The sequence below is a fragment of the Eptatretus burgeri genome, chromosome 5, assembly GCF_056783735.1.
Source record: "Eptatretus burgeri isolate ZD-2024b chromosome 5, Ebu_testis_v1, whole genome shotgun sequence".
NCBI classification, from domain to species: domain Eukaryota; kingdom Metazoa; phylum Chordata; class Myxini; order Myxiniformes; family Myxinidae; genus Eptatretus; species Eptatretus burgeri.
This window is the reverse complement of record NC_140965.1, coordinates 82668286-82686230: the sequence shown is the minus strand read 5'-3', so window position 1 is coordinate 82686230 and position 17945 is coordinate 82668286. Positions and strand designations below refer to the sequence as shown.

Here is a 17945-nt window from a genome sequence, read left to right as displayed (position 1 = left end):
GTCTTGAGTTCAAGCCCCTTGTCATGGCTTAAGATCTTAGGGTTTTGAGTTCAAGCCCCGTCGTGGCTTAATATCTTAGGGTCTTGAGTTGAAGCCCCCTGTCGTGGCTTAAGATCTTAGGGTTTTGAGTTCAAGCCCTGTCATGGCTTAAGATCTTAGGGTCTTGAGTTCAAGCCCCTTGTCGTGGCTTAAGATTTTAGGGTCTTGAGTTCAAGCCCCCTGTCGTGGCTTAAGATATTAGGGTTTTGAGTTCAAGCCCCCTGTTTTTCCCCATTGAATTAGCACCAGGTAGGGTTGACTCAGCCTGTCATCCTTCCGAGTTCGGCAAAATGAGTACCACTGTGCTGGTAACAGGGGCACCGCATCAGCGACACAGCTGTGCTCCCAGAAAATGATGCAGCCAAGTAGCCACAGGCTGCATATGTACTGTATAAATAAAAATTAATTAGCACTAAATTTATTTTCGAAAAAAAAAAAAATCACTGTGCACTAAATGCAACTGTCCTCTATTTTTGAGGTTCCTCAATGGCCACCCAATGTGGAACACGAACCTGCAGTTTAGCAGTACTTTGGCTCTGAATTTGACAAATTGGAGGGAATCTTGTCCCGATTGCACATGAACAGAGGGGAGTAAGGTAATCGTTGTCGTCTGTCTGCCTCTCTGGCAGTTACAAATTTCATACCATCATCATGTCTCTCTGAAAGGACTGTCTGGAACCCCCCCCCCAACCCATCTACTTTCTCAACAATCCTCTTGAAGAAGTCCTTTCATTCAAGCTTTTGGGTCTCACTATCTGCCATGATCTTTCCTGAGAAAGCCACATTTCCAAGCTGGCCTCCAAAGCCAGTCAGCAACTGAGCATCCTACATCATGCAAAGTCCTTCCTTAGCACACCTGAGATTCAAACCATTTACAAAGCTTTCATTCACAGTCTGATGGAGTACTGCTCTCCCCTTTGGGGTGGTGCTCCTATCTCACACATAGCTCGACTTCACGCTGTGGAAACCAAGGCTTTTAGGATCATTGGTATCTCCCACGATGAAGCTAAGTCTTTGGGTCTCTCACTTTCCCACCGGAGCCAGGTTGGTGGTCTTTCTGTCTTCTAGTCTCCTCTCTGGCCTTGCCCACCCCCCCCTGCTCTGTCTGTGATCTGTCCTCCCCTATATTTCCTCAGGGCGCTCAACGTCCGCCAAAAAACCCCTTCTGGTGAAACTCCCAAAATCAAGAATCACTGCTCACCAACACTCTTTCATTCCTGTTTTTCCCACCTCTGAAACAAACTCCCACATTCTCGTCAATCCCACTCTTCCCTCCAGCTCTGTTCACCACCATCTATCTTCCCCCACCAAAATCTTGATCTTTACTACCCCCGTTAATCCACCCCAAAACCCACCTTAAAATTCCCTATTTTCCTCCCTGAAAGTCTCTGTAGCAGGGTTTATTCTAACGTGCAGTTGTACCCCTTTTGTGCAGTTGTAAATTCAAAATGTGCAGTTGTAAATCCAGATTTGTGCAGTTGTCAATTTGTTCTCTGTTTGAATTTGCATGGCTAGGGTGTCACAAACTAGGAAGGAACCACAATAGACATCACTGATAGTCTGATAGCTGACCAAAACTTATTTTTTTTTATTAACCTTACAATATAATGCAATCATACATATTACATAAATCATAATATATGAAATAGACTACCACATTTCACATTCATACAAGGATCACAGTACACTAAGTGTCTCCCATGTCTGTGAAGGTGAACAAAACATCCTTGATCACTGTTGGTTGTAGATGGATTTGAGTTATCTGCTGGAGGGTCATTTGTGTTTTCACTACCTTCAGAAGTACTTCTTTCCAATTCGTATTCTCTTGATTCATCTTCTACACTTTCTGTATCTGCCTCAGACTGTTTGTCTTCATCTGTAGCTGTTGATGTACCTGGTATGGTATCATCACCCTCACCAGGTTTGGATGCTACACCACCAGCTGGACTAAACCATTTCCTGATATCCATTCTGACCGATGACCATGCCTGTCAAAAAAGAATTATATAAATTACCTCACATATACTAAAAACAGTATCTATTTGTTTATTTATTAACTTACTTATTTATTTATTTTTCAGTCTATTTGTATATATATATATATATATATATATATATATATATATATATATATATATATATATATATATATATATATATATATATATGTCTGAAAAGAGACGTTACAATAGGTATGGGTGACTGGTATATTTTGGTTTGCAGATATGTATCACGTGACGATGATTCATACCAAGCGTTACAGTAACCCACTCTTAAATATGTGTGTAATTAATTAGATATTATTTTCTTGCAAAATAGCTATATATGGCAGATTGACAGATGAAACTGGTCAAGATACCCCTCAGAATGCACCACAGAGCATCTAGAAATCAATTTTCTGGGAGAGACCCCCCAGAGCCACCCAGCGGGAGGGGATACCCCTCCTACACCCTCCCGCGCTCCACGTGCCTTGCCCTCCGGGCCTCGGCGCTGCTACGTGCCACGACGGCTGCGCCGTCGTGCTCAGCTGCTTCGCAGCCTCCATTTTTTCCCGCCCCTGCCTCGCATCAGAGTTTGTGCAGTTGTAAATTTCCTTAGAATAAACCCTGCTCAGTAGTATCATTTTTTTTCCCCGTGTACCCCACCCCACCCCTCTCCCTTCCACAGATATCGATTGTCTTTGTTCCCCACTATTTTGTGCTTCTCTCTCCCACCCCTCTTGTCTCCTGCCTTGTTATACATGTGTGTGTATTAGCTCTTTCATTAACCTCAACATGGTGTAAAAAAAAAAAAAAAACAATAATGAAAATCATTCCAAACAAGAAACTTACCATTTTAAGGAACATCACAAAGGACACAAACAACAGGCACAAATAACTAATGTAACATGACAAAAAAAAATTTTTTTCTACAATTTTTAAAACAGTTATTTTATTTCACTGAATTATATACTTGAACACTATAGAACACAAATCGATTTGTTGCCACTTTCAAAGAAAACCTCCAGTTTAGTACTTGGACAAAATATTACGCCATTTTATGCCATCTCGACCAATCAAATTTACCGCTCACGCTCTCCAGCGGGGGACTATCAAGTTTCAGACAAAATCGCGGCTCTTAGGAAATATCGATCGTGCTCGGAAACACAAAACAAGAGTTGAAAAGACCTTTGCCGTGTCCTTTTTCTCAAGACTGCACGGGGTAAGGTGTTCTGTGAACTCTTTAGCTCATGTAAAAGTATTCTGACGTCGAATAATGTCCTGGTCCTACCTGTGATTTACTTCTAAGCACCTTCATGAGCCTTAGATAACTGTCGTGATAAAACACCATGATACCCAGAGAGCAGTAGGCAACACATTTAAAAAAAAGTGTTGGTACTTTTGGTTGGATGGATGGGTTCTGCATTAGCTCAAGTGTCTGATCTTCTGTATTGTAATTTTGTGATTGTAGGTTCAAATCCTGACCATGCCTTCTCTTCCCTGACTCAAGATTTTGTAGATAAAATTTTAAAAGGCTGTGTCTAACTCTAACCACCTCGTGTATTTCATTGCCCAAGGACCTGCTTCACCGACACTGCCCTCCTCGCAGGGGATGATACTTTGGACTTGCTGTGTGGCTGCGGATAAATGAGTACCACGGTTTTGATGGATACCTTGTGACAGTGTAGGTGAGGGAGCAATCTCCACAGCTTTGGAGGAAGTGGAATTGAGCACAGGTTGGCTCAGTGTGGAATGTTGAGAAGGTTCACTGGTGCTGAGCTCAGGGGGTGTCAAGATTATAGAAGTTGTAGTCGGTGGTGCTGGGTGTGGTATAACTGTTAAAAAACAACAACAACCAAGAGTTGAATTTGTATGACCATCACATCTGTACGCATTGATCCAAAAGCACTAAAGATATGTAGATATGTATCAGTTTCCCTTAAAACAAGTTGTTTTACCTCCACTATTTCAACAATCTTAAAAAGGCTCTTTTTTTTTGCACTTCACAGAACCACAGTCAATTATAGTATTATTATTAGCGGGCTATTCTCGAAGTGCAAGGCAACAATATGTGCTTATCTAGGTAGCAGGGATGGCAGGATGGCCGAGAGGTACGCACACTAACCTTTGAGATATCCAGCCTGAGTTTGAATCTCGGCCCAGCTACAACCTGTCATTCAGGGATCTGTTCAGCTCAACAAGGAACCTGGTAACTGAACACCCTCTGGTGTCTTGCAGGCGGGGCGAGGTATGAATGTGTGTGCTGTCGCTCGGATAGACGTTAAATTGGGCATCCCATGTGCCAGCATTTGTTGGTGGACATAAGGAGATCGAGCTATCGCTAACACCCTGAACAAGTTCCAAATCCATGTCCTAACCTAAATTGCAAGCATAGCCATACCCTCAGCTAATGATGCTTCCCCACAGTGTTGTGCGTTCAATGGAAGAAGAATCATCCAGGCAACATGTGAGTGCAATAATTAAGATTCCAAAAATATTTCCAGTTCATGATCTACCCTCACATTATGGTACGACCCAATGGTAAATGTGCAAAGCTTTGGTAACCCGAACAGTCGACCGATAATTTATGGACCAACATATCATCATACGAGCTGTCGTGCCTGGTTGAAGCCATCCACACACTGTCAATCAAACATGTTCATATGCGATGTAAAGGAGGGTCAGAGATCAACCCGTTTAGCATTGTCCAAATAGATGGTCCAGGATGCTCAGAACCCAAGTTCAAATTTCACATACCATAGGTATTCGACCAAAGTCTGCTAATGTCCTTGTAATTCGCACGATGGTACACTGATGTCTACGAATGCCTTCGTCTTGCACGTGATTTACGTATAGGGAACGTTTTTGGTAAAAGTCTTTCAAGAACTGGCTGCCCTGGCTAACCTACATTGTTCACGAATTGGCCAGGCCTGATGTTCGACTGAAAGTAGAAAGCCGAAAACATTCGACTGAACGTTTGACATATCCCAGGACATATCACGTGCTTTTGACACGGTCTGGTACCCTGCCCTGCTCACCAAACTCTCTCCCTATGGTGTCTAAGGCCATCTCCACTCATGGCGCACAGACTTCGACTCCTGTCACAGTCAACATGTGGCCCTAAATGGAGTTCTTTCATCCCCTCTTCCTGTCCAGGCTGGAGTTCCTCAAGGTAGCGTTCTGGGCCCTGTTCTTTTTCTGGTTTTCATCAATGATCTCTCCGACTCTCTGGAAAATCCTCTATATCTCTTTGCTGATGACTCCACCCTCTGCCGTACCATCTGTCATCCCTCAGACCGGCAAGTCACATATTCTTCACTCTTTGCAGATCTGGATAAAATCACAAACTGGTCCAACATGTAGAACATGTCTTTCAATCCTGACAAATCTCACATTCTCACTCTGTCTCTCTGAAAGGACCGTTTAGAACCCCCCACCCCCCCCCACTGCCCCATCGACTTTCTCAACAATCCTCTGGTAGAAGTCCTTTCATTTAAGCTTCTGGGTCTCACTATCTGCAATGATCTTTCCTGGGAAAGCCACATTTCCAACCTGGCCTCCAAAGCCAGTAGCTGACTGGGAATCCTCCGTCGTGCAAAGTCCTTCCTCAGCCCACCTGAGCTCCTGACCACATACAAGGCTTTCGTCCACAGCCTGATGGAGTACTGCTCTCTCCTCTGGGCTGGTGCTCCTGCCTCCCACCTTTCTCAGCTTCACGCTGTGGAAACCAAGGCATTTCGGATCATTGGCATTTCCCACGATGAGGCCGATTCTTTGGGCCTCTCACTCTCTCACTGCAGGCAGGTCGGTGGTCTGTCTTCTTCCATTTCCTCTCTGGCCTCCCCCCTGCTCTGCCTGCGATTTGTCCCCACCATATTTCCGCAGGGCGCTCAAGGTCCGCCAACAGCCCCGTTCTGGTAAAACTACCAAAATCACGAATCACTGATCACCTTCACTCTTTCATTCTTCTTTTTCCCGCCTTTGGAATAAACTCTCACACTCTCTTCAATCCCATTCTTCCCTACTGGCCTTCAAAACAGCAGTTCACCACTACCTCTTATCTTCCCCCATCCAAAACAACGATCTTTTCTACTCCTGTTAATCCACCCCAAACCCACCTCCTTCAAATTATCTGCTTTCCTTCCTGAAAGTCCCTGTAATGTCCATCTTGGATACCCCATGTTCCCCGCCCCATCCCTCTCCCTTCCACAGATCTCTTAATGTCTCTGTTCCCCACTGTTTTGTTCTCCCCTCTCCCACACTTCTTGTCTCATGCCGCCCTTGCTGTGCATTGTGTGTTTGCTCTTATACGAGCCTCGACAATGTATATAAAAAAGTGGCAGGAATTTGAAATTTATCCAAGGTGCTGGCGATAACTCGCCTACTCTTCGTGAAGGATGCTGTGGGATCTCTAATGGTCATCAACACCCAGCGCAGGTGGACGAGTCTGGTCGGCACACACATTGATGCCAAATTGGCCTGCATGTGAAACACCAGGGCGACCTTTTACAGCTCGGTGGAGCTCGGGACCCATGCTGGACAGATCAGAGGTGAGTGTGTTACCCTACCAGCTCATGAAGTGCTATAAATAAGACTACACTGGTCATATTCCAAATGTCATGTGCCAGTCAAATACAGGATACAGGTGTGCTGGATCAATCTCACCTCATTACATTTCCAGTTATTTAATGGGCCATATATCAAAGATGTATGCACTGGGTGGGGGATAAATTTGGAAAAATCTAAATTCAGAAAAAGAAGAGAAAGGAGGTTAGAGGAATGTGAGAGTGGGTTTGGGAGGAAATAATAATAAAGGGAAGAAAGGAAAAGGGCACAAGTGCAGGTAAAAGGTAATGGGAGGGGTGTGGGGGTGTATCATTCCATCATAATGAATACATGGGCCCTGTTAAATCGCTGTGATTATCCCATGGGCATCGGAAGAGATTTACATATTCTAATCTTGGGAGGCAAATGGGATAAGTAATGAAATAAAATGTGAAGCAATAGGGAAATGATAACAAAAAATAGGGCTACAAATCCTGAAGCTCACCTGGATCAGGAGCAACAGTCACTGAAATCCCCTGCTTAGACCCTGACTTTTTTATGCCGTGAGCAAACTTTGGTACATCACAGGTGATGAAGGCTGTGGTCAAGTTTCATCGAAATCAAGTGTGTAGTTTCCGAGAAGAGAGCAAATACCTATTTGGGAGGGTTAACCCCCTCCCCCACCCCCATAGACCACCTTAATGAGCGCGGATCTTGATACGGTCAATACACCTGTGTTGGGCTTCAGATATGAAGCTTGTGGTCAAATTTCATCAAAATCCTGTGTTTGGTTCAAGCGATAATGACTGAAGTGTTTATGGACTCACTGACTGACTCACTCACCTACGGACACTGCTCGATCACATAAGCTCACCGGACTAAAATCTAGTTGGGCTAAAAAGGAAGGGGGGTGGGTGCTCACCTGACTAAAGTCCAGGTGATATACCGCTACAGTGGTTGGAGACATAAGATTTAAGGAAGAAGAAAGAGAAAAAGGGGAAGAAGCACTTTGGAAGGAGAGGAGATCAGGATGTAAATGGAGTCCAGAAGGGCGAGAGGGATAAAAAGATTTTCATTTTGTACGTATGCAAGATGGTGCAGGTCTATCCCTGAATATTGAGCCCACAGCATAGGCTATCAGATCCAAAAACAGGGGATCAGGTCCAAAATACCACAATTAAATGTCAAGTTGTCAATATCACTGAAGTAGAAAATGAGGTTTCATAAAGAACCAATGGAGACAAATGAAAGATCTATCAAACCTTTGACATGAACGTCGGATGAAGCATTGACACCCTTTTTTGCCGACCCCTGCACGGCAGCACACCGAAAGGTCCCTCCATCACGAAGTTGTAAGTGTGGAAGAATCAATGACAAAGTAGGACTCCTGGAGTCCCACTCAACTTTCCAGCGCTTCCGAAACTCCTTGAGAACCTTCACTTGCCCTCTTCGATCCCTGCGAGCGATCTCCCTGGACTCTCCGCTGGTTGTCACCAAAAACCATTGCACAATAAAAGCTGTAGGACCCTTTCGAACATTCCTATTTGAAGTTGAGACTTCCGATCTTGTGGTATTTTGGGGTGATTCTATTACGCTTGGAATTTTTTCAGTCGTTTGTACCGGCCGAGACCCTCTATCCTTACTGCTCGATTCTTCTTTCGAAAAATTGCCTGCAAGCTGAGATCTATTTACAAGCCCAGGGATGTTACCCTCTTCTTGCAACTCCCGAATTGCAATAAAATTTCTTGTAAGCAATGTATCATGTGATCTAACAGTACTACCCAATCCATCTTCGAGGACCACATATCCCTCAGTGGTATTTGAGGTTTGAGAACCGTTTTTCATACCGTGGCTCGGACTATCTTCTTCATCAATGATCTTCATCAACGCATTTCGATCTGTCGCTTTTGAGTTGTAATTGAGTTTTTCTCGGTTGAAAGCATCAAGGTGATCGTTTGGATCATAACTTATCCTGTCTGTCGCATTTTGTGTATATGCTGCATTCCTCCTCATCCGACCTGCAGATCGGCTCATCCCATGTTGATATACCGCAAGTCTGTGCTGCTGTTTTGGGGTTGACCTTCCAGGGCTTTTTTGCCTTTGAGCTGCCCCAGAGTCCTGAGATTCCCCAATGATGAGTGGTTTCAATTCCCCTGAATGGAAGTCAGACCCTTCCTCGGGAAAGGTGCTGCGATTTTGGCCCAATGCCTTTTGGACAACCGATTGTTGTATCTTTGTTGAAGATTGCACCAGATAGAGTTTATTTAACGTCCTCAAATCCAAACCGTTTTCTCCATGTAAAGTTGGAGCTGGTGGAACATCATGGCCTGTCCGTTTTCTGATTGGGAAATTAGAGCGGTCTTCTTTTATAGGAATTATAGCTCTGACAGAATTCATGAAGAGCTTTTGCAAAAATGTCGGCTGTCCATTGAGGATTTTAAATTTGCTTGAGCTCCAAGGCCTGCCACTGTTTGAAGACCACACACTGTCTGTGGGAATGTCGCCAGTCAAGTGGTCGCGGCCAACGCCGACACTCCGGACAGCACGTGGCGAATGCGGCTCTCCTGCCAGAGCAACATAGCAGCTGAGCACCGGCGATTCTCCTTCCCAGACAAGAAGGGGAGCCTCAGGTGCAGTTTTGACCTCGAGTGCCAGGCAGAGCCCTGTGTGCAGACAACAAAGAATCTTTCTTCAACTTGGTTGTTGAAAGCAATTCCGACACAATTAAGAAGTGCAAAGTCAAACTACCTTATGTAACTTCCAACAGGATAACCGTTACAAACTGCAACCTCGGGTCCCGAGTAACCCAATCATGGTGTGGGAGACAGACACACAAAAAGACACTCTTACTTGTAAGGAGCAGGCTGAGTGTGATGGTTGTCGCTTGGCTCAATGTCATTTTACAGGCAGATCGTGCAAGCTTGCTGGCGATGGATGGACATTTTCGGCAGTTGAACCGAAATGTTCAAACGCCCCCACCCTTCCGCTGCTGTGTTTGGAGGCCGCCGTTTCCTTTGCCAGACGTCAGCAGCTTGAATCCATTGTGGAGCTTTGGAGGGGAAGCCTCAAGACCATGTGGTGAGACAGCACCGTGGAATGTTCGAAGGTTTATACAAGGCATGAACATGATTTTGATGTTAAAGTTTATTTTTAAGTAAAAATATTTAAAACTTCTCTTTTTTTTTTAAACATAAAAATATTCTAAAAAAATCTGCCTTTTTACCCTTTTAAACCACATGAACAAGATATTATTTTGTTCAGAGTTTACTGAAGAGCCAGATCGTTCCTTCTTTTGGCTACTGTATCAAGTAAGAATCATTTCAAACATCCTATTGATGTGAGTAAATCAGCACAAGTCACATTCCAATTCCATTGTATTAGGATTGCCAGTAGGATCAGGAAGGGAAACGATGAAGGGTATTTACCCCTGATGTTTGTTTTTTGAATGGCTTTTATCTGTCAGCATTAAGAGGGAAATTCGTTATTTTATCAGTGTGTGTGGAGAGTGGTTGATTGGGAGGGTGGAGGCGGTTAAGTTGAATTAACAATTCTAAATGAAGGGGAGAACAGGAGAATCAAGAGGGTGTATTACTGTTGTATTAAGGGGTTGAGAAAGGAGGGAATAGAAGTGGAGCAGGAGTGAGGGGTGGGGAGAGAAGAGGAAACTTTTGGAGGAGATACGAGTAATCAGAGAGGGGAAATCAACTTCTTCTGCCCTATGAGTCCGACAGATCCAGTTAAAAATTGGTTATGCTGGGTGGTTCGGTCATACCGGGTTGTAAAATGCACTTTGTCCTCGTAATGTGTGTAATCATTTCACGTGAGCATCCATTGTAAGCACAGTTTAATGCCGGTCAAAGTTTGGAGTGAATCATTTTTCAAACTGACTCAGCAAGGGTTTCGTTAACATTTACCTGAATCACCTTGTGAACTCCCTTGTACAATCCGACTCGTAACTCTTTCCTGAAACCTCGAGGGGAATCGAGTCATCACTTTCATTTCCACGTTTTCCTTCCATTATTTCACGTTTGAAGCCTGGTGTTGGCTTAACGGTTAAGGTGGCTGGCTTACGATCTCAAAGGTCTTGAGTCCAAGCCTGTCATTTCTTTAATTAACACCAGGCGGGTTGACTCAGCCTTTCATCCTTCCGATGTCGGCAATATGAGTACCAGCTTTTTGGGAAGAAGGGGCCATTTGAGTCACGTGCATCAGAGTGGTTGATGGGCGACCTGTCCAGGATTGTGCCCCCTTTCCAAGGAAACTGCCTCGACACCCTATGCTCTCACAGCGTGAGGATTATTTTACCTGTGCACGCAAAGCAAAAAAGCAGAGTTAAGCAATTGGTTAACTTTTTCCTTCTGCTACAAATGTCAGTTTATGATCGAGGAACAACTTGATTTCAAATGAATGGTATATTTTGAACATGAATCAGAAAACGAACCTCTAGATGTTTTGGTTAGAGTTGGACAGAATGGTTTTAGTACAAGTGTATAATCATAAAGTTGATGATTTCAGTTTCCCTGTAGTCTTGTACACCTTTCCAGGTCATAATGCATCAATTAAAATGGGTTCCAATGTCTTTTCATCTCAGCTACTTAGATTTACAAGAATTTGTTCAGTAAAGGATAATTTTGTGGAACGTGCTGAGAAGGTTTTTTTTTTTCCATCATGTTAAACAGAGGATATTTGGCTGATTGTTTGATCAGGTCTTGTGAGAATGTCTTTGGATTCCATCATCACCTATTATTTAAGTTTGGTTGGTTTTCAAGTTAACAAGTTTCGATTGCAATGCATTTGATATAATAATAATAAATTAATATTATTGGTTATATATATATATATATATATATATATATATATATATATATATATATATATATATATATATCGTTTTAAATAATGGAGGTATTTAGATGAAAATACAATAAATAAATATTATTTATACAATACATTATAATTAAGCATTAAAATAATTTATTGGTGGTTGCAAAGATGCATACTTTGCATGCATACTAAAGGAACTCCCAGGGAGTACATGAATGAAAACTGAGTATTTTGGTAAACTTAGACATCCCTTTTGAAGAGAGTTAACATTTAAAAATAGCTCGTTAAAAGATAGCTCGTCATTTAAAAAAACAAAAAAAAGCCTTTCTGAGATGGCGGCGTGCCGTTTTGGTCAGACCACTATCACCTCGCAGGGGTCTTAAGCCACCATTTCGTTTTGGCCTGCTGAACAATCCCTCGACTTGGGACAGGCTGTAACGGTTTCTGTACGATGAAGTTCTCACAATTTATTTTTTTCACTTTCCTCACTCATATCATCAAATGCCTAATTTCCTTAACCTATGAATCGCTGTATCTTTTGTCCCCAGCCCATCACCCTCACCGATAAGCCAACACCAGGCATGGAATAGTTCAAACACAACCTACACATCGATTTAAAGGTTATGTTACTGCTCATCTCACGAAATAACTCTCAAGGGTGAAAAAAAAGAGATTGTAGAGAAAAGCTTACCACCTGAGCTAATTTCTCCATATATATATATATATATATATATATATATATATATATATATATATATATATATATATATATATATATATATATATATATATATATCCGACAAAAATTTAAAAACAAGTGATTTTGATCCATATACATGTTCTAGCCCTTGATGGAAAAACATTAAATATTGTTGACCCAACACTATTGCAATAATATGTTCCATTGTGTTGATATTTCAATTCAATATTGTGCAGCTTGATAAAATGTTTGCCTCGAAATATGTGCTCAATTGTGGTAGTCCATAGATGTACGTTACATCCCAGGTAACACCAGGTACCTTTGTGGTAGGAGGGAGGGAAGGAGGGTGGTGGTACAAGGAGGGGGGGGAAGGGATGGGGTGGGAAGAGGGACCCGGTGTTGCCCTGGCAATGCCGGGTACCTTTGCTGGTACCATACATAATTGTCAAGAGCAAAAGTCTCAAGACGAGTATAATAAAACTCCAAAGCACAAAGCAGCTCCGAGTTTTCTGTCAAACTCGATGACTGCGAAGCGCTGGAGTCTGACAATCAGGACTGCAGTCATTGAGCAAACAGGAGTAATGACACACAGACCTTACACAATCTTTACGCTTTAACTGACACTAGTTCGAGGCAACTGAACGACAAGATAATATTATTTGATTCTTTTTTTTTTAAATCACAAGTTTCAGCACAGCATTTCCATTCACGATTGTAAGATTAAACATTGTATTTAGCATACTCCTTAAGGCCCGAAGAAGGTGTAGCCAAACTAACCTGTAAATGTGTGGAATGTTACAGTGAACCTGATCACTTAAAAGCCTCGTTCCATGCAGGTTCTAAATTTGCCTGCGTTCACATTTGGAGGAAATCAAACTTCAGTGAGGAGCGGAGGATGTACATTGTGTTTTGGCTTCGAGGCTGGGAGAAGTTCCTTTGCTGTTATCCTGGCATTGTCCAGCACAAGAGTAGAACAAACGAAGAGGTCACACGTGGCAGGTGGCCATCTCCAAAGGACACCATATATAGCATTGCTCGGACGAAACAATCAACCGGCAGAGCCAAGACGATCAGAATCCTTATTCCATTCGCAAGGGACCGCATAAGGTCGTGCCAGGTTTTAAATAGCACTCTAAGCTGTGGACTGAGCAGTTTGGCAATGAGGAAGATTAAACAGTTTACTTCTAAAGCAACAACACTGGATTGTAAACATTCCACAGTGCGAGGGAGCAGCAAGAGAAAGATAGTTGGGGAGCACGGATTATGACTATTCTGAAACACCTTTGTAAAGTTTACAGTTGATTTGATTACGTGTAAAGATCAAGTGTTTGATAGACTTCTTTATGTGATGAATTACTCAGAGTCTCTGTATTGGATGTTTGGCTTTGGGGATTGCACACGAGGATGAGTAAAAGCCTCAGGAATATTTTGTATATTTTATTGCAAAGCTGAATTCTCGAGGAGACTTCAAAGTGCAACTGAGGGCTGCTTGGATGGATAGCCAAGCGGTAAACTCGCATTTGAGCCGTCGAGCCTGGGTTTGAATAGTAACCCAGCTATATACTCTCAACCTGGTATTTAACATGCAGGGCGAGGCATCAATGCTTGTGCCCTCCCTCTGATGGATGTGAATCTGGAGGAAAGGCCTGATAGTACTGGTCATTGGTGTACTTCAACGATCTCTTGACCTCGTTGGTGACTTGCCACCGCTCCCGACATGGTGGAGTGATCACATCCATTTTCACCACTCGTGATGTGAAGTGAGGCTATCCTACCAACCAAGTGATTTGCTGTCACTTAAAATCAGACTATCGACTACACTCGGTAGCAGTGGTGATGCACTGTTGATCATAGCCAGTTGAAAGCATGAAATAAGTGGAAGTATAAAAAAAAAAAAAATTGACCAGAACAATGGGATTTGCACAAGGATTCATTCTCAAGAGTCAGAAAAGGTCAGTTCTTGCGTTGTAATCAAATCAGTAATCATTGTAATCAAATCAGAACACATTGCAACATGGGTTGGCAGGGAATGACGCAAGAGGATGCGTGTTAACTCGAGATGCTCCAGATAACCAGGTTGCTCCGATTTGCACAATACGAATCAAACATCGAGTTAAATCTCAAATGTAAACTAAAGCATAAAGTGGGTAAAAGGTCATACCACGCATTCCGAGGGACACACATCTGCCAAGATTCAGCGGTTGAGCGACGTTTTATGAACACGTCTTGGCAAACATTATCGGAATATCAAGCACAAGCTTCTCAATCACAGAGGACACATTAGTAGGTGCTAAGGAAATTTGGTTCTTGCAGACGCATTCCTTATAAATGAAACAAATGCAGGTTCGGGAAATGTGATTGATGTGTGATGTTTTCAATAAATATACTTTGCTCACCTTGTGCTCAGGTGAAATTCAATGCAAGGTGCAAATCAGTTTGAGTCCTCAGTATTTCATGAACTACCCTTCCTCTTGCTATGGCATATTCTTGTCCATAATGTGACGAGAATTAGTCGAAAGAGAAAACTAACACCGATTGGTTATTTTCACACCTACACTCCGCTCCAGTCATTACGAGACTTCCATTCGAGGGTACTTCGCCTTACAATTGTCCCGGTACGGATACCAAATATCTAATGTTAATATGCTGACGTCATTGGAAAACTCGCCAACATTTGCTTAATTATTCAAACGTGATATGTCACGGTGTTTTTCGGGAGTATGTTGTCTTCAAAAACAAGCAGAGCTTTAATCGGCTACGGGGCGCTGGGGCTGGCTGGGTTTTGGTGCCCTTCGCTCAGAGCTGCTGGTTTTGGTGTAGGCTGCTGGAGATTCTACATTCAATGGCAGTTCAGGAGAGCAACCTTGCTGCAAGGGACACAGTGCTGGATCTCATACATCTATTGGTCCATCCTTTGCAATGAGTTGTGCTGAGCCCATCAAGTATCTGATAGGAATGAGGACTCTGTATAGATCTCGTCTCCGTGAAATCATTTTTGGTCGTGACAGTGTTCAGCCCCTTTGATCCGTAGCTCAAAGAGCAGATACCGAGTACTGGGAAAGCAATTCATACATTCTTATATGCCTCATATAACTAATCATGTCAATCTAATTTTAAAAAAGTTGTTTGTGAATTTGATGTCAGGAGCCTGAAGATTAATTGGTGCTTTAGCTGTTCTTGAATTGGTCACAGCAAGCTGGTCCATTGGACGATTGTAACGAGGCCTCAATTTGCAGCTCGATGGAGTACTGCTCTACCATGTGGGCCGGTGCCCCTGCCTCACACATTGCCTTTCTTGATGCCAAGCAAAGGAAGGCCCTCACAATCATTGGGATCTACTGTGATGAAGCTGTGTCTAAGTCTAGTATTCTCACATCACAGACAGTCTTCTCGCCGTTTCGTTCAGCTTGTTCACCCCCACGTGCACTTCTCCCCCTCCTCGTGACTTCACTTTCACTTCTACTCTGCTGTTGGTTTCCCCCTTTCCATTCTGCTGCAGCTTTTCCACGAGCCTCAATCATGTATACAATTTATTTTTAAATCACATCTCCCTTTGGGATCGTGTACTTATGGTACGAGAGAGTAATTAAAAAACACTTTTTAAAAAATGTAAAAGGATGTTGGGATGACATGCTAAAAAGTATGTAAACAAGGAAGGGATGGTCACAAGAAATGATCATGTGAAACCACCTCCACATCATTCTTTGAATAATGGTTGTTCCGTGCCCATCTCTGCATCTATTTGCAATGGATCATGTATGTTGATTGTTTCCATGTATTCATTTGACCAGTCAAATATAAAACCGTTACACACACACACACACACACACACACACACACACACACACACACACACACACACACACACACACACACACACACACACACACACACACACACACACACACACACACACACACACACACACACACACACACACACACACTATAGTGCGAGTGTCATTTGTAGGCACAACCATTCTTCATCTTGTGACCATCCCTATTATACCTTGTTTACATACGTTTTAGCAAACCACCCCTACATCCTTTTACATTTTTTTTTCAAATATTACTGTCCTTGTTACTTACGAAATCTTTAGATCTTTAGATTTCGTAAGTATATTGATGACTTCCGTCATCTGTTTGTGTGTGTGTTTGTGTGTTTGTTTGTTTGTAGGCACGATAACTCGAGAACGGAAGAAGCTACCAATGTCAAATTACACCACGTGATTCAGGAGGGTGATGGCTCGTGCTGATTAGATTTTTGTCAAAATCGGTCAAAGGTCAAGGTCACAGTGAGGTCAAACATTCGATTTTTGATGGTTTGGTACAGAATCATCGTAGAAACTTCTGGTTTGCGTCGCTACCTTCTCTGGAGACGGCTTTTATTAAACAAGGTCAGAGGTCAAGTTGACGATTTCGTAAGTACCAGTCTATGACTGCTTGTTTCTGTATTTTTTGAAAAGGGAGAAAAAAAGCATTTACAGAAGGGAGAATTTTATTTTTGATTTATGAATCATCTTGTCATTAACCTTTTGAATCCTGAGCTCCTTGGACTTTTGGCTCCTCCACCCTGGGTTCTCCGGAGAAAACTCCAGTCACTTAGGTATATGGAGGTTTGAATAGTGGGTGAGAAAACGACCGCAAGAGTTTAAGGGGTTAAAGCTGTCAGTTGAACATGAACAGCGGAACACAAAGGATGTGAAGACTGAAAAGCAGTCGGACTTGAAGTAGACAGACTGTACAGTCCATAATATTCCGCTGTTAACCATACCCATATGGGTGTGATTGGCCCTTGGACAATTGTGTCATCACAGGCCTGCCCTCACCAGGCTGATTAACATGGAGTTCTGCCCACCCCTCTTAGACCTTCATTGCACGACGCATAGGGATGCAGCCCTGCCTACAGGTAAGCCTACTTTGTGGAATGCTTTTCAAGTTGTGAAAAATTTTGAGTAGTCATGGACATTCCCATTGGAAATTCAGCAGATTTGTGTTTACCCCAAGTACTGAGCTTAAACTAATTTTGAGTTAGGCTCTCTGAAAGAAGAATAAAAATAAGAAAGAGAATTGAAAATGGGGTGTTTTAGGTCGGTTAGTTTTGTAGTTCAGTGATGCCGTCCAAGAGCTTCATGAGTGTTGTTTTATGTGAAATCCTCCACACACGACCGGTAGTTGCTTTCCAGGATCATAAGTTTGCATCTTGGGAGATTTTTGTTTGAGGATTTGTGTAGTATTAAACATGTATGGCGTGTCCATGCCATTCCTACGTAAATCATACCGACTTCCTGATAAACGGAAATATCGAGGGAAGTGTTAGCCTCTAAGTGCTCTTGCAACATCCCTGTCCCCACCTCACAAAAGCCCTTCACAAACACCGACTGAGTTTTAAACATTTTACAAGTAAAATGCATCAACAGTCTTGTCCTTTCAATGTCGTAATCAAGAAGGGGATCACCATGTGCCACCCAGTTGGGTAAAAATATCTGCTATGATGGCATTACTTCCTTTTGGGGATATCTTTATTATATCCACCAGAAGTGGGATGTGAGGCCTTAGGACGTGTGTGTGTGTGTGTGTGTGTGTGTGTGTGTGTGTGTGTGTGTGTGTGTGTGTGTGTGTGTGTGTGTGTGTGTGTGTGTGTGTGTGTGTGTGTGTGTGTGTGTGTGTGTGTGTGTGTGCGCGCGCACGTGCGTGCAATAAATGGCCTCGTACCTCTGCCACAAATCGCAGCAACAGCACGCCGACGAACTAAACACCGATTTTGTTTTAGTTCATGGTATCTTCAGAGCTGTTTGTTTCTCAGAATCCAAACATGAACATCAAGAAAATACAGAACACTGTGCAATGCAATGGGGG

General features: G+C 42.8%; 1 protein-coding gene and 1 long non-coding RNA gene across 3 annotated transcripts in view; one reads left to right on the top strand and one right to left on the bottom strand.

Annotated features, from left to right (window-relative positions):
* Window positions 1–9605, bottom strand: part of LOC147026841 (uncharacterized) — a 45837-nt gene extending 36232 nt beyond the window's left edge. For both annotated transcript variants that reach the window (XM_085882674.1, XM_085882675.1), the window contains exons 1-3: window positions 9414–9605; window positions 7826–9226; window positions 3692–3853 (exon numbers count right to left, since the gene is read on the bottom strand). In XM_085882674.1, coding sequence (XP_085738800.1) covers window positions 3692–3853; window positions 7826–9226; window positions 9414–9462 — 1612 coding nt within the window. In that variant the 5' untranslated portion in view covers window positions 9463–9605. The remainder of the gene's footprint in view (window positions 1–3691; window positions 3854–7825; window positions 9227–9413) is intronic.
* LOC147026842 (uncharacterized) lies at window positions 6035–9525 on the top strand. Its single transcript, XR_015058525.1, has 2 exons — window positions 6035–6568; window positions 9470–9525. It is a non-coding gene; the product is annotated as an uncharacterized LOC147026842 (long non-coding RNA).
* Window positions 9606–17945: the final 8340 nt, after the last annotated feature.